At 47.6% G+C, this 24,914-nt stretch overlaps 2 protein-coding genes across 4 annotated transcripts in view; one reads left to right on the top strand and one right to left on the bottom strand.

The window, feature by feature from the left end:
* Window positions 1-7,615: 7,615 nt before the first annotated feature.
* Window positions 7,616-11,507, top strand: Ldhd (lactate dehydrogenase D). The gene is made up of 11 exons (XM_076838561.2): window positions 7,616-7,707; window positions 7,881-7,993; window positions 8,200-8,341; window positions 8,519-8,660; window positions 8,813-8,972; window positions 9,322-9,521; window positions 9,631-9,759; window positions 9,833-9,960; window positions 10,490-10,580; window positions 10,689-10,800; window positions 10,892-11,507. Exons 1-11 carry the CDS (start codon window positions 7,636-7,638, stop codon window positions 11,055-11,057), a joined length of 1,455 nt encoding a protein of 484 aa, XP_076694676.2. The 5' UTR covers window positions 7,616-7,635; the 3' UTR covers window positions 11,058-11,507.
* Window positions 11,508-13,178: 1,671 nt separating this feature from the next.
* The window catches only part of Znrf1 (zinc and ring finger 1), a 103,390-nt gene continuing 91,654 nt past the window's right edge, over window positions 13,179-24,914 (bottom strand). Inside the window, exons 3-5 of one of the 3 annotated variants that reach the window (XM_076838551.1) lie at window positions 18,266-18,371; window positions 16,679-16,770; window positions 13,179-15,511 (exon numbers count right to left, since the gene is read on the bottom strand). In XM_076838551.1, coding sequence (XP_076694666.1) covers window positions 16,713-16,770; window positions 18,266-18,371 — 164 coding nt within the window. In that variant the 3' untranslated portion in view covers window positions 13,179-15,511; window positions 16,679-16,712. The other 2 variants (XM_076838552.1, XM_076838553.1) reach the window with 2 other exon arrangements.

Raw genomic sequence — 24,914 nt, 5'->3', positions numbered from 1 at the left:
TAAGCCATCACTTAAAGGACAGATAGGATAGCACAGATCCTAATTGGTATGAGGTTATAGACATTAACGTTAAAGCCCAGTATTCTTAATTTGAGACTGGTGAGACTAACTTCCTAGATGCTTAAGATCAAGTTTTAAAAATTAAAGTTAAATTAAAAGGGACCAAGAATCAATATTTGGCTCTTGCCCTCTAAGTCAGTGTAAACCCAAAGGAACAGGGAACTTCTCTAAGAGTTTTACAACTCTGGGCCATATAACCTCCCAATCAGGGAGATTAATGAGCCCCCTGGAGAACAGAAAGCCAATGGATGCACTTACCATGAAGAGGAGGGTTATTGGAGAAGGGAGACATCCCTGGTGCTTCCAAGGGAAGCCACATAGTCAGCAAGACCTGGACCCCTCCTAGAGCAAATGGCACTGGCAGAACTAAGAAATTGCTCTCAAGTTCCCCCAAGAATGACTCCCATGGAAACTCAGCTGACTCTTAATGATAGAAACAAAGTCAGTTTTACTTGCTTCATCTTAAACACCTAGCAAAAATAGTTAAAACCAAAACATAGCCACTCCTGGGCATTTAAAGATAAATAATAATAATTAAATATAACTTAAGATATACACTTATGTTAGTCCCCAAAATAAGTAAGACTGGAGGCTACAAAGAGGGATTCTCAGGCAGGAATGCCTGATAACTATCAAAAGAAACTATCAACAGGAACTGCCAGAGTCAGAAGTTTTCAGGTAATTTAAGGCCTACAGCTATTCCTAACTTACACAGGTAGGCTTGATGTTTGCTAGTATGATTATCCAGCCCTAAGTAACAGAAATAAAGAGATTTCTACTAGACATGGAGGTCAGACCAGCAAAATCTTACAAGATCAGATGACATTGAGTAGCTTAACTACATCTCATGGATGAACATCTGCAACATTAAAATTTAAATGTTGTGTTAACATTCCTGATAACTCTGAAGATTTAAAGATTTACATTCCTATATAAAGGCCTTGTCCACTCTGGCCTTATTGTGGGGACAGCTTCTCAATCTTCACATTTACTAGTGAAAAAAAATATTAACTTCTGCCACCTTCATGATATTCATTGACATGTTTCAGAGGGGGCAATATTTGTTCAGTACTCATGTTTTTGTTTCTCTTTCATAGAAGCATCCATTCGCATAGGACTTTACAACTTGTTCTTCCCCAACCAGACTTCAATCTGACCTGAACTCCCACATCACCCCATCTCAGCTCAGAAGAAGCCAAAACGAGCGCCATCCCTTTTCTTACAACAATGGAGCCAGAAATAGATAGACAGTCAGTGTAAATGGGTAAATTGAGTTAGGTCCGATCAGGGAGACCAGTTTTGGGTGAGTTTGAGACGTTGGGGACTGTTACCTGAGGGATTAAAATTCCTTCAGAGCTCTTCCTCTACCTTATCAAAGATTTGAAAGGAACACATAAGACAAGGAGGGAATGATAAACCCAGCCTAATTCCCTCTTAGGATCAGGAGCCATCTTGTCACAAGTTATAAAGGATTCATTTCTGTTTTCTGTAAAATATTAAAATTTCTATTTGGCCTGGCCATACTTTGATGTTTTAAACTTGCTTGGAATGCCTGCCCTTGCCCGGAACTCACCCATGCCTGGCTTTCCCTGACCAGATAAAAACCCTCTCTGAAACTCTAATGGTGCCTCGTAAATTCTGATGTTGGGATCTAAATTTACTCCCTAAGTGCTGAACCACTTAGACCATTAACCTGCCTTTGTGCTATACTTGTCAAAATTCTGTTATCTGTAAGTTCTCAAGACACCCCCACACACACCTTTTTGCAACTTTCTCTACTATAAAGCTGTGCTCCTGGAGAGCTGTGGGGCTGTCTTCTATTCCCACTGGTTTCAGGAGAGACAGCCCCAGCTGGTCAGAATTACAAGCTTGCTTTAATTTGATTTAAATTGGAGTCAGATCATTATACAAAATACATGTATAAAGATGTGAATTTGGTGTCAACATACCTTATATACAATCAGAGACATGATAAATTGTGGTATAAAGGTGTATTAAGAATTGTAATGCAAAAATAAATAAATTAATTAATTAACTAATTAATTGGAGTCGGTGGTCTTTTCCTTTTGTCATGATTTAACACTAGGGATGTGGTTTAGTGGTTAAGCTCCCTGGGTTCAATCCTTGTTTTTTTTTTTTTTTTTTAAAGTTTTCAGTCAAATATTACCATCCAGTTTTGCAAATGCTGCTTTTTGAAGGTACCAGGTGACAGGTTCAGGTTCAGTTTTCTGCCCCAAATGTCTGTTTTCTTCCGCATTCCTTCAGTCAAGTGTGTTGGACACCTGCTGGGTAGAAAAACCAGAGTAAGGCTCAACTGTGAACAGACAAGCTTTCCACCCTGTTGGCCTATGCTGGGGGAGAGGAAATCCCCAGGAGTGGGGTGGGGGTTGGTTGATATTGTAGTCCCCCACATTTTTATTGGTAAAATACATATATAAAAGTTACCATCTTAGCCATTTTTAAGTAGACAGTTCAGTGGTATTAAGTACATCCATAATGCCAGCCATCACCACCATCCCTTTTTACAATTCTTTTCAGCTTGTAAAAATGGAACTCTGTACTCACGTTAAACATTAACTCCCCATCCTCCCCTCCCTTCTGCCCCAGAAACTACTCTTTCACTTTCCGTCTCTATGATTTTGACTATCTAAGTACCATAGGTAAGTGGAATCACACGATATAGTAAGGTAGTATTTGTCTTTATGTGGCTGGCTTATTTCACTTACATAATGACCTTAAGGTTCAGCCATGCTGTAGCACATAAGGATTTCCCTCCATTTTTTTTTTTTTTTTTTGGCGGTACAGGGGTGCTTTACAACTGAGCTACATACCCAGCCTTTTTATTTTTTATTCTGAGACAAAGCTCTCTAAGTTGCTGAGGCTGGCCTTGAGCTTGCAATCCTTCTGCTTCAGCCTCCACAGTAACTAGGCAAAGTGGTTGATTAGAGCTTGGGCGGGGAACAGGCAAGATCATTGTGGAACATCTGTGGCAACAAGGTCAGGAAGTGTGCCAAGAAGGTAAGGGTCTGGGGAGAGGGTTCACTTGGAACAAGCCCCTAGATCAAAGCTGGAAAAATAGGAACAACAAAATAAATAAATAACAGGATAAAAGAAATAGCTGATAGCCAAGCCACATTGATAACGAATGAGGGAGAAGAATAGCTCTTCTTAGAGAATAATTCTAATTAAGTAATTTGGAACTAAAGCCAGCAGTTGGAAATATAGCTCAGTGATAGGGTATTCTCCCAGTGTGCATGAAGTCTTGGGCTTGAACCCCAGCCCCCCAAAAGCCCCAAAGTAAATAAATGGGGAGATTACATTGCCTTGGATGGACCAATTTAATGATTAAGAAATCAACTCTCCTGGGGTTGTGGCTCAGTGGTAGAGCACTTGCCTAGCATGCATGAGCCACTGGGTTCAGTCCTCAGCACCACATAAATATAAAATAAAGATATTGTGTTCACCTAAAACTAAAAAATAATTAAAAAAAAAAAAAAAACAACTCTCACAAAATTAGTAAACTAATGGAGTATAATCTCAATAAAAATTCCAATTGCTTTTAAATTTTTTGAAATGAAATTCACATTATATCAAATTCAATTTTGTCATTTTATTTTATTTTATATGTTTTTTATGTTTCGGGGCTGGGGATGTGGCTCAAGCGGTAGCGCGCTCGCCTGACATGCGTGCGGCCCGGGTTCGATCCTCAGCACCACATACAAAGATGTTGTGTCCGCCGAAAACTAAAAAATAAATAAATAAATATTAAAAATTCTCTCTCTCTCTCCCTCTCTCTTTAAAAAAAAATATATATATATTAGTTGTTGATGGACCTTGATTTTATTTATTTATATGTGGTGCTGAGAATCAAACCCAGTGCCTCACACATGCCAGGCAAGTGCTCTACCACTGAGCTACAGCCCCAGCCCCTCAATTTTGTCATTTTAAAGTGTACATTTTGGTTTTTAGTAGTCACAAAGTCACACAACTATCACCACAATCTCATCCAAAATGTTTCCATTTTCTCAATTCCTCTGTCCTCTCATTGACTTGGAATCCTTTTTTTAAGAGAGGGTGGGGAATTGAATCCAGGGTGCTTAACCACTGAGGAATATCTACAGTTCTTTTCATTTTTTATTTTGAGAAAGAGTCTCACTAAATTGCTTAGGGGTCTCACTAAGTTGCTGAGGCTGGCTTGGCATTTGTGATCCTTTAGCCAGGTGTGGTGGCACACGACTGTAATCCTAGTGGCTTGGGAAGGATCCTGAGTTCAAAGCCAGCCTCAGGAATTTAGTGAGACCCTAAGAAACTCAGAGAGACCCTGTCTCTAAAGAAAGTATAAAAAAAGGGGGTTGGATTGTGGTTCAGTGGCAGAGCACTTGCCTCATACATATGAGGCACTGGGTTCCATACTCAGCACCACATGAAAATAAATAAAATGAAGGTATTGTGTCCATCTACAATTAAATTTTTTTTTTTAAATATAAAAAAGGGCTGGGGGTGTTGCTCAGTAGTTAAGCACCCCTGGTTCAATCCCTAGTACCACTAACTAACTAACTAAATAAGTAACTAAATAAATAAATGAGTAAATAGAATTTTCAATCCTCCTGCCTCAGCTTCCTGAGCTGCTGGGATTACAGGTGTGCACCACCTCACTTGGCTCCAATTGAAATCTTTAAGATTTTAAACCTAATCTAAAATGTAGAGTACATCTATGAAGTAGTCTTGCCTGAAAAAAATGGAATCTGAGCTGAGCACGGTGGCACACCCCTGTAATCCCAGCAGCTTGCAAGGCTGAGACAGGAGGATCATGAGTTCAAAGTCAGTCTCAGCAATGGTAAGGTGCTAAGCAACTCAGTGTGACTCTGTCTCTAAATAAAATACAAAATAGGACTGGGGATGTGGCTTAGTGGTTGAGTGCCCCTGAGTTCAATCCCCAGTACCAAAAAAAAAAAAAAGAATCTGAATCTAATCCTTTACATTTGTTTTAACACAGTAGTCATTCAATATTAAAATTAATGAACATGAAATAAAATTGAAAATTCAGTTACACTAGTTGCATTTCAAGTGTTGATACCACATGTAGTTTCCATGCAGAAAGCACAGATATAAAACATGTTTACCAGCACAGAAGATTGAATGATAGGGCAGCATCACAGCTATATCTAACCATTTCCAAGAAATATAGAAATTTGAGAAATCTATTAATTACTACCACAAGGATATACTAATCCAAATACAGAATGTAGAAATTTCTTTATATATATATATATATATATATATATATATATTTTATTTAATAAATAAATGTAGTTCAAAATCTAGCAGTTGAACATGCTAGTAATATTTGTTATGAAGCACTCGTGCTCATGTTAGATTGGTGGCACCCCACTATTGCTAGTGGTTCCTGGGATTAGCGCCAGAGCAGCACTAATTATCTGCTCTTCTGCACAGCAAGTGCAGAAAATTCTTGAACAGTTCACCTTCCTAATCCTACCTTCCCCAACATATACATCAGGTTAAAAAAAAAAAAAACAACCCTGATAGCTAACAGATACCTATACACAATCACTCTACAGTTATGGCTTATTATTAAATTAAAATGTAATGACCTGGTTAACACCCTCTAAAGCTTCTAAGATTGAGAACTACATCAGCAGCCGGTAGTTATATGCATGAACCAATGTTTATACAATATAGAAGTAGAGACATTCAGTGATTGAAACTCCACACAGACCTGCACAATGAGGGGCTAGCGATGCCCATGGCAAGCCTCACAACTCAAGTCCATACCTGGTAAATGACCAGCTGAATGGACAACCTGTAGAATGTGGAAATTTTTTTAAAAAATGTTTTTGTATCTTTAGTTGTTGATGGACCTTTATTTTATTTATTTATATGCACTGTCGAGATTTGAACCCAGGGTCTCACACATGCCCGGCAAATGCTCTACCACTGAGCCACAACACCAGCCCCCGAATGTGGAGATTTTTATGAAACAAATGGCCCAGTTTTAAAAACAAGTAAATGGCATGAAAAAAAGGGAGAGGGAGAAATAGTTGTAGAGTTAAAAAGATTTGAGAAAAATGGGTGCTCAGTGGTACAGTGCTTGTCCAGCTTGCTTGAGGCCTTGGGTTCCATCCCCAGCACTGAAAAAAAAAAAAAAAAAAAAAAAAAAGATTTGAGACAAATGAATTGAATGCACTGTGTGGACTTCCACTGAATCTTGACTTTGAATTAACTGTGAAAGAGACATTTTTTGAGACAAATCAGTTAAACAGCACATTCAAGTTACAAGTATGAACTTATGCCTTGAACAAAAACCTTGGGAGTCCATCATTTTGTACAGAGCGCCTACATTAGGCCCCAACTGAGCAGACCAAATCAAAATGGAGTCACTCATACTAAATGCCATATAATAAGATTGAAAGTTTAAGGAGGTAGACAGATCCCCAATAGATTCCAGTTTACTTGAATCAGCACAAGAAGGAAGTCCCCTCTGCTTTAACCTTTACTAAAAAGGAACCTGATATTAACCAATTCAGCTTTTTATTTATTTATTTTTGTTCTCATGTGACAAAACCCAATGTTCTGCCTTGGCCCCAGTTCTATCCTATACAACTGGAGGCTGCTTAGTTCATGAATAGAAAACAAAAGCCAATTAGATCCAGAACTAAATTGTTATAATTCTGTCTTTTGACAAACTTGTCCATATGTGGTCAGGGAGAGAACCCAACTAAAACGAGGAAAGAGTTTATATTTATGACTCAAAGGAATAAAAACAAAGCTGTATGTAGCTTTATCTCAGTGATGTTGGGATTTGCTGTGGGAAAACAGAGCTTCACCCCACTCCAACGAAGTCCTGGGCTTTGCCAGGGTGGAGGTGGGGTGTTGGGAGTAAAAGGCCTGTGAAGTCTTCTCCTTCAACTTCCTGGCCGTGTGCTGCCGTTCCTCAGATCTCCTCTTCCAGGGAGTCTCCCTGGCATGCCCTGTTGTCCTACCCCATCCATCACCGAAGGGCCTTCCTGATCTTCCCTTTGCACAGCCCTGAAGGCAGCCCACTCTGGGACACTGGTGCTGAGACTTGCAGGGTAGGGAAGAGATTGCCAGGCAGAGTCAGGAGATGGTTCTGGCAGAGGGCACAGTATGGGCCAGGGCTCTGAGCCCAGCTGGAGCTGGGGTGAACTGGAATAGAAAGGGAAACTGGAGCCTAGAGGTCAAAGAGGAGGTTGGAAGGAAGTATAGATGAAAGATCAGCAGGAGCAATAGAACCTTAAGGCCTCTACAAGGAATTTGTGTTTGCAGGGCCACAGGAAGCCATTGCAGACTTTTAAGGCAGGAGTGGCTACTGTCCCTGTTTCCCAGTGCATATAGTAAGCCCCACCTGTCTTTCAGAAGTGTTGACCCTATTACTCACACACATCCTTGACCTGGCAAAGTCTTCAGAGGCCACCTTAAGTCCACTCCACCTTAAACAGGCTCCACCCCCTAGCACAGCCAATGGGCTGAGTAGGGGTGACCAGCTGCCACCTGCCCTCACCCCCACGGTGCTCAAACTGATTGCAAGTTCCAGCTATGGCCTCACTGCTCCGGGCTGCAGCCCCGGGACTCTTCTCCTGGAGGGGGTACTGCTCCAGAGGGTCCCAGGTTGGTGGGGCCGGGAGCTGGGAGGGATCCTTGCCTAAAGTATCCCAAGCTCTGTGCTGCCATCAGGCACCCTCACTAGCCCACACCCCTCCCTCCTGCCCTGGGGGAGGGAGAGGGTGCTGTGGCCCCCAGTTCTCTTTCTGGCCCTCTGGCACTGTGATTCTTCCCTGAAGGGCGAGCTCAGCAAGGGTTTCGTGGAGTCTCTAAAGGCTATTGTGGGGAGCCCCCACGTGTCCACTGCTGCTGCTGTTCGAGAGCATCACGGGCAGGATGAGTCCATACACAGGTATTGGGAACCCTGGCTAGGAATGGGATCCCTGGTCTTCCTCGTCCCCACTCACCTGTTTTGGTGTGCTGTGGCACTCTCTATGGAGGGCTGCTCTCTGCCTCTTGTTTCCTGTGTGGCCTCAGGCCTTGTGACATCTCCAGACTCCTTGAGAAGCGGGGCCAGAGGGTGCCACTAGATTCTCACCTGCTGAGGTCTGTTTCTAGGTGTCAACCTCCAGATGTGGTGGTGTGGCCCCAGAATGTAGACCAGGTCAGCCGGCTGGCAGCTCTCTGCTATGGCCAGGGTGTGCCCATCATCCCCTTCGGCACAGGCACCGGCCTCGAGGGGGGAGTCTGCGCTGTGCAGGTATAGCAGGGTGCCTCAGGTCTACTTCACCACACTGGGCATGTTTATGGCCATTCCTACATGCCATTCTGGGACTCTGGTCTGGCTGCTGGGGTTTAGCCGTGGGGTAGAGTCCCGGGGTCTGTGCCCAGCCTAGAGACTTAGGTCAGCTGGCCTTCTTTGCACCCCTGCTCCCAGGGTGGTGTGTGCATTAACCTGACCCACATGGACCAGATCACGGAGCTGAACACAGAAGACTTCTCTGTGGTAGTGGAGCCTGGTGTCACCCGTAAAGCTCTCAATGCCCACCTGCGCAACAGTGGCCTCTGGTTTACTGTGGGTAAGCTTGGGGCTCCTGCACCTTTCCCAGGGTCCTGGGGGCTTGCAGGGGGCTGGGCTGTTTATGGGGCTTCAGAGGACCCTGCTCTCCCCACCTGCCCAGGGTGGGGGAAAGGGCCTTCGGCCTTCCCTCTCCTGCTTTCTGCCCTCCAGACCCAGGTGCAGACGCCTCTATCTGTGGCATGGTGGCCACTGGGGCTTCAGGCACCAACTCTGTGCGCTATGGCACCATTCGGGACAATGTGGTCAATCTGGAGGTGGTGTTGCCTGATGGGCGGCTGCTTCACACTGCGGGCCAGGGCCGTCATTTCAGGTGAATGCCCTCTGCCCTTGGCCTGAGGCTTCAGTGAGTGCTGATGGGGCCTCTAGAAGCCCTCCTGGATCAATGAGTGGCTAGAGAGGGCTGTCATGTGGGCCAGCAGATGGCCAACATGCTGGGGTTTGCTCTCCTGCATAAGGCTGACAGAGGTTGAGCAGTGGCAAGTAATGTAATGGGAACTGGGGATGCGGAAGGCCAGCCCAGACTTGGGGGCCTAAGGGATAGTGTCCTGGGCCCCAGCTTCAGATTTCTGGGCAGAAATCCCTCATTGCACGGTCTGGACACTCACCTACTTTATGTGTTCCTTATGTGTCTGGACACTCACCTACCTTATGGGGCCCAGGAAGAGTGCAGCTGGCTACAACCTCACAGGACTCTTTGTGGGCTCTGAGGGGACACTGGGCCTCATCACATCTGCCACCCTGCGCTTGCATCCTGTCCCCGAAGCAACAGTGGCTGCCACCTGTGCATTCCCCAGTGTCCAGGCGGCCGTGGACAGCACTGTACAGATCCTCCAAGCTGCAGTGCCTGTGGCGCGCATTGGTGAGCCAAGGACTGGTGCACAGAAGACTAGTGCACAAGGGGTGGGCTGCACAGAAGAGGCCCCCTTGGAAGGCCAAGCCTCACTGGGCATCCCTCTTCCTGGTCCCAGAGTTCTTAGATGACGTCACAATGGATGCCTGCAATAGGCACAGCAAGCTGAGCTGCGCCGTGGCGCCCACACTCTTCCTTGAGTTCCACGGTTCCGAGCAGGCACTGGCAGAGCAGGTGCAGCACACAGGTGTGTTGAGGGTGGGACAGCAGAGCCTGGGCTGCCCCAGTGTAGTGCCTGGGTCAACTTTTCCCTACTGTAGAGGCGATCACCCAGCAAAACGGAGCCTCTCACTTCTCCTGGGCCAAAGAGAGTGAAGAGCGCAACCAGCTTTGGGCAGCCCGGCACAATGCTTGGTATGCTCTCCTAGCCCTGTCTCCAGGCTGCAAGGTGAGCTGGGATGGGGATGGAGGTGGAATCCACTGTTCAGCCCACAAATCCTTCCCTCAACCCACTATCAGACTGTTAGAAACAGCAGGCTCAAGTGGCTGGGTGGGCACTAGAAGCTGGGGTTATAGACCCTCTCGCCAAACTGTTTCTCAGAGGCTGTCTAGTGTCCAGTCACACTAAGGACCCCTTCCTGCAACCATGCATGCTCTCGGGAGTTTTGAACAGAGAGGGAAGATCTACCCAGAAGGGGAAGCTGGGCTCGAGGCAGCACAAGCAGAGGCTCAGTAGTGCAGGGGAAAAGGGGACCTGCACAAAGCCAAGGGTGGAAAACCAGGGCAGTGGTGAAGGTCTGGGCTGGCAAGGCCTGGGGAATACAATCTGGTACAACTGTCTAGAGAAGAGCAAGCCATTTCCTTCTGTGAGGCCAAGAGCTGAAGTCAAATCCCCTCAGACTTGATCACAGTGACCCTTAGCTTTAGGCAGACAGATGGGGATGGGGAGAGCCTCACCAGTCTGCCCTCCGACCCAGGGCTATTCCACTGACGTGTGTGTGCCCATCTCCCGGTTGCCGGAGATCCTGGTGCAGACCAAGGAGGAGCTGAAGACCTCGGGACTTAAAGGTTCTGCCTACTCACCTGAAGTGAGGTGGGGAGGCACTGAGGCCCACCAGTGCCTGGGCCAAGGGCAGGGGAGGCTGGAGGCAACAGCTTGGTCCTCTGGGTCCACAGGAGGCATTGTTGGGCATGTGGGTGATGGCAATTTCCACTGCATCTTGCTGGTCAACCCAGATGATGATGAGGAGCACCACAGGGTCACAGCCTTCACAAAAAAGCTGGGCAGGTAAGAGTTGAACCTGAGATGGGCTGGGTGGGGGAGGGCAGAGGAAGTGGGAGAGGAGTCCACTGAGGTATTCCTTCTCATGATATCCCAGGCGGGCACTGGCACTCCATGGGACGTGTACTGGGGAGCATGGCATTGGGCTGGGCAAGCGGCAGCTACTGCAGGAGGAGATTGGTGCTGTCGGCATGGAGACCATGCGGCAGCTCAAGGTCATGCTGGACCCCCGAAGCCTCATGAACCCAGGCAAGGTGCTGTGAGGAGCTCCGAATACTTAGCTACCCTGCAAAGGATGGACAGTGCAGATGCTGTTTCTGCCTGCCAGTTAGCCCTCTGTAGCTAGGGCCTAGAGCTCAAGCCAGAAGAGAAGCCGAGCTCCCTCCCTGGCCCTCTTGCTGTCTTCAAAAGCCTTTGGTCCAGTAAATGACCCAGCGTGGTTCCTGGTGAAGCTGCTTTCTATCTGATCTCACATACCCTGTACTGGCTGGGAGAGATGGTGTGGGGCCCACCCCAAGACTAAGATCATATCCCTGTCAAGGTCTCCCCACTGCTGACGCCCAGGACCCTTTATCAACCCTTCATCTACTTGGGTTGATAGGCATGCTCCTTTCCTGAAAGGGGAGGGGCCTCCCAAATGAATCTGAACCCCATTTATAGCTGTCTGGAGATCAGCAGGCAACACTTCCCATATACACCCTCTCTTCCTCTAGATAGTGACCCATTTGTCTGGGGCCTGTCCTCTGATTTATGGAACCCTGGGGAAAAGGATGGTGCTCAGACTTTGGAAGGAAGCAGGTCCCTGTTCCAACTTCTCTGCTTCTTGAGAAACTTGGACCTACCCACAGTGGAGGTCCCACTAGGCTCCAGCTGGGCCTTAGAACACATTCTTCAAGCAGCTGCTACCAATTGTTAGAAATGGGAGTGAGATTATCATTGCACCACACTGCTCCATGGTATACACTCCAAATTCAAGGTCATCCCACCCTGAGGCCTGCCTGTCTTGGGATCCCTAGCCAGGGCCCCTAAGGTCCTTAGCAGTTGTTCTCCCAAAGCCCACTAGAGGGTGCCCGACACCAGTAAACTCAAGACACCACAGCAGCTGCAGCCCAGAACTCTTCTGTCCAGGGCCTAAAACTTTTAGCCCTGGGCCACCCACCTCCTAGGGCTGTGGAGGGACCTGGCAGGCAATCTGTAAACCCTCCACTCACTGTAGGTCCCAGGAACCTGTAGTGCCACTTATTTCCCTCACTCCCAGGTCTTTGGCCCTCTTAGCAAAGGGGCTGGGTGAGGGATGCTGGCACCCTTCTGCTCACATTATGCTTTTCCCTCAACCCTCTCAGTCCCTAACCAACCCTTCCATGGGGAGGGGCGTGGGGGGAGTAGGTCACTCTGCAGCTCCCTCTTGCCCACCCTCCATTCTTGGGATCCCTACTTTATGCTAACACTGGGCTGTAGCAGACAGCAGTAACACTGACCTGGGTTTGAGGACACACTGGCGTTTCTGTTTCTGGCTGGGAACAGAGATTATGCCAAGGATGGTTTGGTGGCAAGTCCCTTGGGCCCTCCCCAGACACCACCCAGTATGCAAGCAATCCAACCATCAGCCACCATGCTCACCATTGAAACAGCTCCCCAACCCTTCCCCCTCCCCTTCTGAACAGACTGCAGAGCCCTCCCACAGCCCTCCCAGGTGTTGTGCAGTGGCCAGTCTTGGCTGCAGCTCTTTGATGTTGCCCCCTGGGTCTGGTGACTAGAAGGCGCACAGCAAATGGCCAATTCCCCACAATTTTTTATTAAGAAAAATTCCAGACATACAGAAGAGTCGAAAGAACAAGTACACTGTTCAGTGATGAAATACCAGCCATTGAAGATTCAACAACAGACATTTTTGCCTTATTTTTTTTTTTTTTTGGGGGGGGAACCATTTGGAATTACACATTTCTGAAAAAATCATTCATCTGTATATAATTCAGCATCTACTTCCTAAGAATAAGGACATCCTCCTGTAAAGTTCAATACTATTAAAGGCTGTTAAGATGAAAGGTTTTCACAAGGGGCTCCTCTTTAGAAGCTGCCCCTTCCCACAAGCATGCTGGGTCCCCAGCAGAGAAGGGGCAATACAGGCTTCTGGAGAGCAGTCTGGACAGGAGGGTGACAAACACCAGCTCCACTTGGGAAGCCCCGACAACTTCAGTCCCACCTCCACACCAGATGCTGGCAACCTGGGTCTGAATTCAGAGCACTGTGCAGCCAGCAGAGGGCTGCAGTGTGCCAGGTGGGAGCGGAAGTCACTGGGGGTGGAGATGAGCACCAGCCCTGAGAGCCTGGAATAGTACCGGCGTGGGCCCCAGCCTTGCCCCACCCAACTCACAACCACTCAGCTCACATGGGCTGCTGCCAAAGCAGCCAGGCTCACACAGCCATGGTGGGCACACAAAGCTTCCATCTCCAAGTCCAAGGGTCAAGCAAGGAGATCTCCTTCAGGGCTAGGCCCTGCCCTGGCAGCTTTGCTGGTGGAATTAAATATAGAACAGGGAGACACAGTTGCCAGGCAGAGCAGGAGGTGCTGTGAATAGAACAGTGCCCTTTGCAGTGACAAAGTTATAAGGAAGCCTGCTGTGCATGTGCCAGGCCTTCAGGGTAGATCTCCTGACCCTCATGGCGACCTCAGAACTGCATGATTTTGTCCCCACTTCATACAAGGGAATTTGAAGTTCGGATGAATGATGTCATTTCCCCAAGACCATTTTGCCAACTGGTAGAGAGCTCAAATGAGGACAGCCCATGTTATGGCCATCAACTCCCACCCAAAGTGGTTCTAATACGGACATCCAGGCTACAAATCAAACTCTTCAGTTCTGAGCATGCCACTGGCCTGCAATAAATATCCTTACAGAGTGGGTGCTTCAGGAAGCATCTGAGGGCAGGTGACTTCAGCTGGGCCCTGGTACCAGCGCAGTCCAGGCTCCTGGGCCTGGTGGGGTTAGGCCCTGAGGCAACAGCACAAGGGCAGGCCTGGGAAGGAACAGGGCACAGAAGGTTCGGAATCGGCTCTCTCTAGAGCTTTCCTTGGCTGGCTCTTCAGGAAGCCCTGGAATGCAGCTCCTGGAGCCTGGCACAAAGATAGAGGCTGGGCATGCACTGCTGCCCCCTGCCCTGAGGTCCTGTCCAGCCTGTAATTTGCCAACTTTTGTGAGCCTGAGTGGTTGGTTCTGGTTCAAGGGCTCTAAGCTGGCTCAGTCCCAAATCAGGGCCTCTTCCTGGGCCTCAATGAAGCATGCCCATGAGTCAGCACTAAGATGTGGATAGAGCAACAGGCAAGCAGAACATGGGACTGGGAACAGGTGCTATGATGGAGGGGCTGGGGTAGTACCTGGAGTAACCCACATCCTTACAGACTCCAGTGGCTGCAAGATCTTTGCCCCTGCAGATCTTTCCAGAAAAGTTTGGTTATAACCACTCCATTCCACAGATGACGGCAGACTGGTTCCATGATGCTTACAAGGGTTAGCAGACTTGTAGGATGCACACCTGAATCACCACTTCCTCTCTACCCAGGTACAGCTGTCTGAGAACCATGGCACATCCACAGTGCTGCACAGTCGGCTGAAGGAACACTAAGGAAGTGGGTGAGGGGTGGGGTAGGCCTTGGCCCTCACTTCTTTATTGTATAACAATACTTCATTAAAATAACATCACACAGTTTATCTTTTATTAGACATTATTTTAATACCATATCAAACACCTTGACTGATGAAGAAAGCTTTTCTCCCAAGCTTTGAACATTTTTAAACATTTTATAAGTTTTTTCTTTAAATATATAAATACAGAAACCTATCTTGCATGGGCTGATGCCATGTGTGAACATCAATGGCTAAATGTTCTCAGAGTGCCTGAAAACAGGGGTAGCAGGACATGTTTATTTAGTCTTTTGTTTATTTAGTTTTCTAGGGGAAAAAACCCACAAGGGCCTAAGAAAAATGTTCAGGCATTTTTGCAGGACACTTGTGGTTGTTAAATCCTCTGAACTGACCAGAACCAGGAGGAAAGAAGGGGGAAGACATGGGAGAAGAGGTGGAAAAAAGTCCTTGATGGGTGTATTTTTTTTTTTTTTTTTTTTGGCCAGGGGGTGGGGGGCAATGAAACCAAGATATTAGGGTCCCTTGGGGAGAAAAGTGCAAAACCAAGCCAGAAAAATGGGAGGGAGAAACAAAACAAAAGCAACCCAACCCCTAGATAGAGGCTGGTGACACCGAGAGCTGACTGGGTGCTGGGTGAAGGAAGAGGTGTGTGCCTGCCCGCCGTCAGAGCATTAGTGGCAAGGACGCGGCCACATTTGGTTCTGTCGCTGAGTGGGTTATAGCTAATCTGTAAACATCACGAGGGAAAACACCAGTCGACACTAGACTTTTTTTTTTTATATATAATTTTTTTTTTTTTTTTTGTAAACACTTTAAAGACAGACCCACAATGCCTTTCAAAGGTGAAAAAGAAAATGCCCTTTCCCTCCTGGGCTGAGGGGGGAGGGGAAGGATAGCGGTGATTTCACTCTTCTCTCCAACTCGCTCTCATCCAATCTGGTGTCCTCAGGGAAGAGGGAGAACCGTTTTCTGGAAGTCAGTGCAGAAGAGGTGCCCTGTTCCCACTGGTGTCCCAAACTCAGCTCTGCCCCAGTGTCCGATGAGCCTCCTCTCAGGAACAGGGCTGTCTGTCCCTGTGTGGATCGGAGTAAGTCAGCCGTGCTCCGTCTGGCTGAGGGCTGGCTACTGCATCCCACAGTGGCAGCAGGTGTCCTGCTGACAGCAGGCTGGCCAGGGCATCTGTGGTTCCATCCAGGTGGGCCCCCCCGAAGCCAAACATCATGCCGGGAATCTGGACCCACGCCGCAGGGCCAGGCTCCACTCCCTCTGCCTCACTCTCACCCTTGCTTTTTCTTCTCCCCTTGCCATCAGTTTTGAGGTGAAGGTAAAAGAGCAAATGTCCCTGATTTGTCTGACATCATCAGCTGTTCTGGGCATTTACTTGGAATAAATAAAATAAACCTAACAAAAGAAAACAAAACAAAAAGGAGAGAGAGAGAAGAAAGAAAAGAGGCCCCCAACCTTTGGATATGAGTGAGATATGAAGTAGAGTTGAGTGTTTTTTTTCTGGGGCTTTTGTCTATTTGTTTGCCAGAAAAAAGAAAGCGCCAGCCCAGAACTCAGAAGGGACAGTGGGGTAGGGGACAGAAGAGGGTGTCAACATGAAGCTGGGTGCCCTGGGGAAGAAATGGAGAGGACAGACTCAATGGTTACACTGGGAGACACATGTGCACACATGGGAGGGAGATGAGGTGCTAGCCTGTTGCAATCAGGACCCTATGCTGTGGGACAGAGGGGCCAAGTCTCTGGAATTGGGTAAGGGAGGTGGCCTGCAAGTGGAAGAACCAGCAGTGAAATGCCCACTGAAAGCGCTCTGCAGTGGACAATGCGCTGTCCACAGGCTGTCTAACTCTGAGTGCATGTCCGTAAGGCCACAGGGAGTCATTCTTCCCATCACCAAAGAAGTGGAGACACAGGTGAGTGAGGACAGGGTGCCACCGGCTGCAAACCCGAGATTATCCACTCCTGCCTGATTATTTTCCCAAAGGATCTTTCAGAACTTTCCTCAGGGAGATTCACCCTGGACATCCAGAATATGCTAATCTTTCCCCAACTAATTCTACCTCTTCTGAGTATGTTCTTCATGAACATGTGCACCTGAGTGTGCATCCCTTATGTTTCTTAGGAAAAATCTCTTCCATTTCCATTAACTACTTACAGATGAAGCACCTCAGTTCCCCCACCACCAGGCCCCTAGTGACACAACCCTGAGCCTGGAGCACCTCCAATCACGGGCTCACCTTTGAGAGGATTCGGCAAGCAAGCCCAACAGGGTCAGTCCGCAGGGTGTTCTGGACAAGATCTGTTCACTTCAAACCACGAGTCTATGCAGCTGAGGACAATGGGGGAGGGAGGAACAGCAAGGGGAAACCATGTTAGCTGTTAAAACACACAGTTTTGGCAAAGGTGGTTCTTTCAGGGGTCAGACTACTAAACAAAGGTTCCCTAAATCTCTCCTGGAAGAACCCCAGGAAAAAAATCATGTACCCGCTGCTTAAAGCAAGAAGGGAGGACATCAGGATTGGTTTTGGTTCAGCAGTGTCGGCAGTGGTGTGCAGGCTCAGGGAGACCTGGCGTTACAGGAAGGGAGGGGACCAAGGCCAAATGAAGGGGCAGAGGAAGATGGCAACAGCTATTGGTGAAAAGGTGAAGGGGGGGTGCAGGGACTGTGCAGGGTGGCTAGTCAACTACCTCTAAGGCTTGAGGTGCAGGGAGTAGGAATAAAGACATGACACGACTGGCAAGTGCTCCTGCTTCTGGGGTCCTGATACAGCACCCTCCTGGGTTAAAGGAGCTGTGAGGCTCTTCCCCAGTGGATACCTTCTCAGAAGACTCCCGAGATCTACCTGATTTGGTTGCAAAGGTGGAAAGAGGATCTGGACCCTCAGGCTATGGTGACTAAGAAAGTGAGCCAGGGAGGGGGCTTTTAGTTTACAGAGAACAACTGCCCCAAGACAGGGTCCCCATTTGTAAACCAACCTGGGCTTTCTCAAAGACAGAAACCAGATGGATAATGTGCACAAGACTCCCCCAGGACAGGGGTTGTCTTTTCTGGTTCTGGTTAGTTCCTCCCTGGGACACGGCAGGGCTCTGTGCTGAGACCCAGACCATGAATCATAATTATCCCCTAGGCCAACCATAAGCCTCTGCATCAGTCACATCCACGTATCAGGCATAGTGGTCACACTAGACTAGTGGCCCCAGGCTGGGCTTAGAGAAGCCTGTGTGCCAAGAAGCAGCTCTGGGTTTGAGGAGTAGAGAGCAGGTGGTGGCCACAGGAACACAGGGCATCCTCTCTTCTTGGGCAAGAAGGTATCCTTTTTCCACTTGGAAACAAGAATAAGGCTCCTGCTGAAGCCTGAGGATGAATCTTGGCCCTGCTAATTATAGCAGCTGTTGGTGCCCACAGATTGGTGCCCATGGACTGTGGCTCTTTCTGCCTCCTGGCCCTCTGGGGAGAAGGGCAAGCACAGGGCAGCAAGGACACCCTCCATGCTGCCTCTCTCACCCTGTGGTATGGAAAGGTCTACACAGAAAGAAGAGGCTCAGGGAGACAGATGAGAGTCAAGTTCTAGGTAGGATCCTAAGTACCTCCAACCTGTGCAGCTCCCTACCTGCTCCCACCATCTGAGCCATTAAAACAGAGCTGAACCTCAGGCAATTCTTGTACTTTGTATCCCTATAACCTTCCCATTAACACAGTGACACTGGAGGGGTCCTTGGTGGGAGGAGATATCCCACAAAGGGGACAGTCAGAATGGCTGGTGATGAGGGTCTGCTTGGTGGGATGTGGGGCATGCTGAGCTGCTCCTGCTGGGCCCTTGTACCTTTTATGATAGATGCACAGGCAGGGCAGCCTGGCTATCGTGTCCCCCTGAAGCAGCTCCTCCAGGCAGATTACACACTCACCCGCATCTTTAGTCAGCACATCATCTGCAAGGGGAACAGGAAGGGCAAGGGGTTAGTCACCAGTGGGTGGGTGGCACAAAGCAACTAGCTGGGTGGTCTAGCAACTAGCCCGATAACCCAAACTGCCAGGCTCTGTGGGTACACAAACTTGAGCAGCAGAACCCTGACATCGAGACCCTCACTATGGAGACAAAACATGTCCACATGTTAAATATCTGAAAACAAACAGGAGTTAATCCTAAAGTGAAATTAACCTAAGGTCCAGGAGGACCCCAAAAATAAATAAATAAATAAAATAAAAATAAAAAGGGGGGCTAGGGATATAGCTAAGTTGGTAGAGTGCTTGCCTTGCATGCACAAGGCCCTGGGTTCAATCCCCAGCACCACAAAACAAAACAAAACAACAACAACAACAACAACAACAAAAACGCTTGGAGAGTGCTAGATGCAGCAAAGACAGGATGAGGCAGCCTTCTCCATTAATACACTCCCCTCCCCACACACTTACTCCAGGGGTGCTGATTTCTGGTTTAGAAAAACAGCACTGGGGAGGGTGCTCAAGGCAAGAGTGGATGACAAGGTGCTTCAGCAAACACCTATCCATGAATGTTCACAGCTGTGACTCCCAATACCCAAAGATGAAAACAGTCCATGTCCACCAGCTAATGAATGGAGAAACTGAAGAGTATACCATACATAGATACTACTCCAAGAAAAGGAAGGAAGAACTGATACATGCCACAATGTGAATGAACCTTGAAAATACGCCGAGAGAAGATAAACACAAAGGCCACCCATTGCATGATAGCATTTACGAAATGTCCAGAATAGATAAAAGGTAGACCGGGGCTGCGGGCAAAGAAATGAGGAACCAATGCTTAATGGGTAAGGGGTTTTCTTTGCTCCTTTAAAATTTTTCTATTTAATTGTGGTAAGAACACTTAGAATGAGAATCAACCCATTTAACAAATTTTTTCCTTGTAACAATTTTTAATGTGCAATACAGTATCATCAATTATGAGCACAATGTTGTACAGCAATCTCTAGGATGGATTGTCTTGCACAGCTGAAGCTTTATGCTCACAGCACAGCAACTCCCTACCTCTTCCTCCTCCAGCCTTGGCAACCACAGTCAAGCTAGAGCCAGACAGAGATTGTAGTTGCACGACATTGTGTGTCTTAAATGCAACTCAACTGTACATTTCAAATGGTCAATCCTCCGCCCCCTTTTTAAAATTTTTTTAAGTTATAGATGGGCAAAATACCTTTATTTTTAAAATTTATTTTCATGTGGTGCTGAGGATCAAATCCAGTGCCTCACACTTTAGGCAAGCGCTCTACCACTGAGCCACAAACTCAGCCCATCATGTGAATTTCACCTCCATTTTAAATGAAAGAAAAAGAAAAAAAGAAGACCATGCTTCCCTTCCAAAGAGAATGAGAAGAAGGTAGCTCCTGCACATGAGGGGGTGCAGCAGCACCAGGAATGAGAAAGCCAAGAGAACAGGTAAGCACCACGACGGGCTCAGTGGTCTTTTCTTATATTTCTTTCTTTTTTTTAATATTTATTTTTTTAATTGTACACAATAACTTTATTTTGTTCATTTATTTTTATGTGGTGCTGAGGATCAAACTCAGGGCCTCACATGTGCTAAGTGAGTGCTCTACTCAGAGCCACAACCCCAACCCTTTTCTTATATTTCTTTTCTTTTCTTAAAATTTATTTATTAGTTGTAGTTGGACACAATACCTTTATTGTATTTATTTATTTTCATGTTGTGCTGAGGATCAAACCCAGGGCCTTGCACGTGCTAGGCAAGCGCTCTACTGCTGAGCCGCAACCCAGCCCCCTCTTATATTTCTTTAAAAAAAATTTTTTTTAAGTTGTAGTTTGTTTATTTATACCTTTATTTATTTATTTATTTATTTTTACGTGATGCTGAGGATGGAACCCAGCGCCTCACACATGCTAGGTGAGCACCCTACTGCTGAGCCACAACCCCAGCCCCTATATTTCTTATTCTTATTCTTCTTCTTCTTTTTTTTTTTTTTTAAAATATTTTTAGGGGCTGGGGTTGTGGCTCAGTGGTAGAGCACTTGCCTCACGTTTGTGAGGCACTAGGTTCAATTCTCAGCACCACATATAAATCAGTGAATAAAATAAAGGTCCATCAACAACTAAAAAGATATTAAAAATATTTTTAGATGTACACAATACATTTATTTTGTTTATTTAGTTTTATAAGTGGTACTGGGGATCAAACTCAGTGTCTCATGCGTGCTAGGCAAGTGCTCTACCACTGAGCCACAAACCCACCTCCACTTTCTTATATTTTTGTAACATTCTATATGATGGAGACTCAAAAGTATCTGAGCCATAGTCTCAGGATTCAAGTAGTATAGCCAGGAAGGCTAAATGAGAAAATAAAATATGCACCATGATGGTTCTAGATAGCCTTTTGGTACACAGAGGCCCAGGTACAAGGGTTATGGAAGAAGTTACCCACTCAGGGTGGGGACTGTCCAGGGAGGGCTTTAGAGAAGGCCACAATGAAGTAAGCTGACAGGCAAAGGCTTGGGTGCAGTGTAGAGATTCCATGCAAAGGTATGTTATGAATAACAAAGGTGTATTATTCGAACTGCAGGAATGCTAAGTCAGGTGCAAAGAGATCCGTGGGGCCGCAGGGGGAGGTGAGACAAAGTTCCCTAGGACAAACTTGCCAACCTGTGCCGTGCTGTGTGCCTGAATCTTGTCTACTTAACCAAGAAGCACTGGAGGTGCATCTTGATTCCAGGAGTTCTGGAAACTCCTGGAGAATGGACTGGAGGAGTCTGAAGATGGAGAACCAACTCTGGAGACCAACATTGTGCAGCAGTACACATGCTGACGAGGACTGAGCAAAGAGGGGTGTTTGTCACTAGAGAGGAACTCTGGGGGGCAGGCATGAGCACAGAAATGATGAACTGAGTCAGATGGGAGGTGTCAATCCATTAGGCATCTCCATAGGGACATGCTAATGGAGACCTCCTGGAGTCCAGATGTGGGGTGCAGAATAGAGAAAGCAAAGACAGATGTGTGTTAAGATTAATATATGAAGGACAGGTGAAAGAGGCAATATAAGGTTACCCATCAAGCGAGCAGACTATGCCTGGAGGGAGAGCTTGCAGCAGGATCACTTCTCGACACTCAAAGATTTTTGTTTTTGAGCCCTGTCAGTGATACAAACTGACATTCCACGTGCATGTTTTCCTGAGCCTCATGATCTTACAAGCTAGCAAGGCACACAGTATTGTTCCCATTTTGTGAACAAGGACACAAGCCCAGAGAAGTCCCGCATCATGCTTGTGAATGGTCGTGCTGGGACTGTGACTGCTCGGGTAGCCTCTTCTATTGCTGTTTGTGTCCTCTAATTACTTTGGTGGAAAGGGAAATACTAGGAAATCATAAAAATCAGGGTTTTCCATTCCCAGAAAGATCTATGATTTAAAGCCCCCATGAGGAACCCTGAGGAAAAAGCACAAAGTAGAACTGATTTGATACTTCAGTCTCTGTGCACAGGAATTGTGATAGTGGCTTCTCAGACACTAGGACAACCTAAGGTCATTTTCTCTGTTGACATCTGGCTAACCTGAGGGCCCACCAGAAAGGACAATGAACAGAGAAATGAGCAGGCTCAAAGCCTAGCTTCCAGAGAGGATGGAAGCATCCACAGACATTCTTGGCCATTTCTTCCCTCCTGTGTCTTGGGCATCTCACCCCTGAAATGGGTGACATAAATGATATCCTTGACCTGATTACAGCTCTCCCTGCCCCTTCACATGCTCCTCCCTCCAGACTTGGGGTGAGTTCCTTGGAGTGTGGCAACACCACGATCCTGAAGCAGATTCCCCTTGCATTTCCCCTACTCAAGGGTGATTCAGCTCTGAGCGCAAAGGGCAAGGTAGACTTCTCTAGGTCCCAAACAGCTCCCCACAAGGGCTATGGTCATTTTTCCTCTGCATGTGCCCTTGTGGCCCAGAGAAGCAATGATATGGGTGGGGTCGAGGAGGAAGGCATGCCGATACAGCTTAGGGGCTTTCTTCTTCAACAGGAATGAATTTGACTCTTCTCCCTCTTTACACTAGGGGAAGGGGAATGAGAAGGGGAAGGGTGGTTCGCTTTCTTATTCTAGGCTGAAAGGCCAATATTCCAAGGGCTCAGACTTGAGCATCTGTAGATTCAATGCAGCCTTTTTCCTGGCCATTTCACAAAGCAGTTTTATATACCTTACCAGCCAGCCTGGGTCTGTCACACTGGTGGGAAGAAGTACAGTGTGCAGCTGCCCTGCCGGGCTGGCACATAGCAGGAAGCACATTTCACTGGGACTAGGTTACAAAAGGCTACCTGGAGGTTCCTGGGGGTGAGGAAGAGGTGAGAGGCTTGGAATCTGACTGCACGGGGAAGCCAGCAGTGCCCACACCTAGCCCAGTGCCTAGGGAGTAGCATTCTTGCATGGCAGAAGTAGGAGGAACACAGATCTGCAAGAGGTCTGCGTGGGCTGAGTAAGACTTCCTGTCCCAATCCCTGGGGCTCTGGGAATCAGCAGCCCCCAGGTGTCCCTGGGTTTGTAGCAAGGACTAGAAAGGCTGAAGCAGAAGCCTGGCGTTCAACCGGTTCCCACTCGACTTCCATACCCATCTGACAGGAACCTGCGGCCCACAGCCACATGCTGAGGCCACACTGCAGATGGACTCAAGTGCCAAGGACTTGGCATGCCCAGGACCCAGGAGGAGGGGCTCAACAAATGCTGGATGATAACACAGGAGGAGCAAAGCTAAGCTTTCTGCCTTCGGGTTCTGCCTTTTTCTTACCATCTCTCAAGCTGTTCTCAACCTTCTTGATACCATGTACAAAGCAACCAATGTCACTGGCCTGGCTGGGGTGGTACTGGATGGTGCCAGTGCCTGTTCTTGCAACCCGACCAGTGAACCAAGTAAGAATGGAGGGCAAAGCTCTCTGGAAACCAAGTGGGAGGTGTGATGCCTGCGGTGGTCTGGGGTGGAGGTGATGGCATACTTCTCTCTTGCTGAGATCAGGGGCAGCATTTCTGGCAGCTGTTTTTGTCAAGGAAAAGAAGTCAAAGAGGAGGGTTGGAAGGAGAAGAAGGAAAAGGGCCCTCATTCCTTTGGGCCAGCAACATGGTAGGAGCCTCACAAACAAATCTCAGGGAATCCTAAGAACTTGGGTGGAGTTTTGGATAAGTTGCTAAATGGCTCCTTCTACCCTGGCACCCTGCCTCCTTCCATTAAAGGACTAGGCTACACAGGCCTATTCCCTTGGGTTTCAAAAACACTACTATCTCAGAGACAGCTTCAAATTTCCCCATTTTTTTTGAAGTGTGCATGGGGTCTCAGAAGTAGTAGAGAAACACAAGTGTGTGCTCAGAGTAGGCAGTAGACAGTTCAGACAGAAGGATGACCCTGCTGCCCTCTGGCGTGTTAGGCTAGGCTCCTCTGCAGAAATCTCTGGCAACACATGTCCCAAGGGACCCCCAGAGCTGCTGGTAGCACAGGAGTTGGGGGAAAGGCTGGTGTGCACTTCTGAGCAGCAGCTGAGAGCAGGACCATGTATACATGTTTGTTTCTTAATGCCTTGTGACAGTGACAACGAAAGTGGGAGCCAAAGGGAGAACACCTAGCAAATGATGCAGGCTCTGTCCCTGGCCTCATTTCCAGTTTATGTGTGGAATATTGGCTGGTCTTGCACCCTCTTTAGTGCAGAGCTGCTGGCCCAGTCTGCTGGAGAGGAGTCCCTAGGGCATGCCCAGGATAGGGCAGCGATACCAATGTCAGGCCTTGCTGGCTCCTTCCATGGGATTCTGGGGTGCTCTACCCTTTAGGCAAAGGGAGATTTTTTTGTGGTGGTGGGATGGGAGATTGAACCCAGGGACACTCTACCAATAAGCCATACCCCCAGTATTTTTTTTTTTATTTTGAGAAAAAAGTCTCACTAAGTTGCCCAGGATGTCCTTGAACTTGTGATCCTTCTGCCTAGCCTCCTGAGTAGCTGGGATTATAGGCATGTGCCATCAGGCCTAGCCAAAAGGGGAAATCTAAAGCGGCAAGTGTGCCCTACCAGCAGCACCCCATCCCAACACCTCAGGACTAGGAGGTGCAATCCAACCAATTTGGTGAATTAGGCTGCAATGAGGATAACCCAGAAAGGTGAGCCGACTAAAATGCAGGCCCGGGGTGCTCCATCTTCACAGAGTTTGCCCACACTTCCACACAGCGTCTTTTCTAGTGTTTTCCCCACTGGCACCAAGTCCTTGCAGGCCTCCCTCCCTCCCACTCCTCATGACCCAGCGGTGGCCAATCTGGCTGGTCAGATGGTCAGAAATGGCTGGCAGCCCTGGATGAACTCCCTCTTCTTTTTCCCCTAGTAGGAGGAACATCAGGACAGACACTGCCACAAATGCCAGGCTCCAGCTTCTGGCCAGCATCTATCAAAAACTCTGGGCAGAGCCTTGTACAGGGTTGGGTTAACTCCTTGGCCAGGATAAGGCTTTCCTAGTCCCAAGATAAGAC

Source organism: Callospermophilus lateralis, chromosome 18 (genome assembly GCF_048772815.1).
Source record: "Callospermophilus lateralis isolate mCalLat2 chromosome 18, mCalLat2.hap1, whole genome shotgun sequence".
Lineage (NCBI taxonomy): Eukaryota > Metazoa > Chordata > Mammalia > Rodentia > Sciuridae > Callospermophilus > Callospermophilus lateralis.
This window is presented reverse-complemented; position numbering and strand designations above follow the sequence as displayed.

What these genes read in the sequence shown, in the direction of transcription:
- Ldhd (XM_076838561.2), top strand. Translation starts at nt 7,636, where the DNA reads ATGGCCTCACTGCTCCGGGCTGCAGCCCCGGGACTCTTCTCCTGGAGG. An exon ending in ACTGCTCCAGAGGGTCCCAG is followed by an intron (nt 7,708 to 7,880) that starts GTTGGTGGGGCC and finishes TCTTCCCTGAAG; the next exon opens with GGCGAGCTCAGCAAGGGTTT. An exon ending in AGAGCAGGTGCAGCACACAG is followed by an intron (nt 9,760 to 9,832) that starts GTGTGTTGAGGG and finishes TCCCTACTGTAG; the next exon opens with AGGCGATCACCCAGCAAAAC.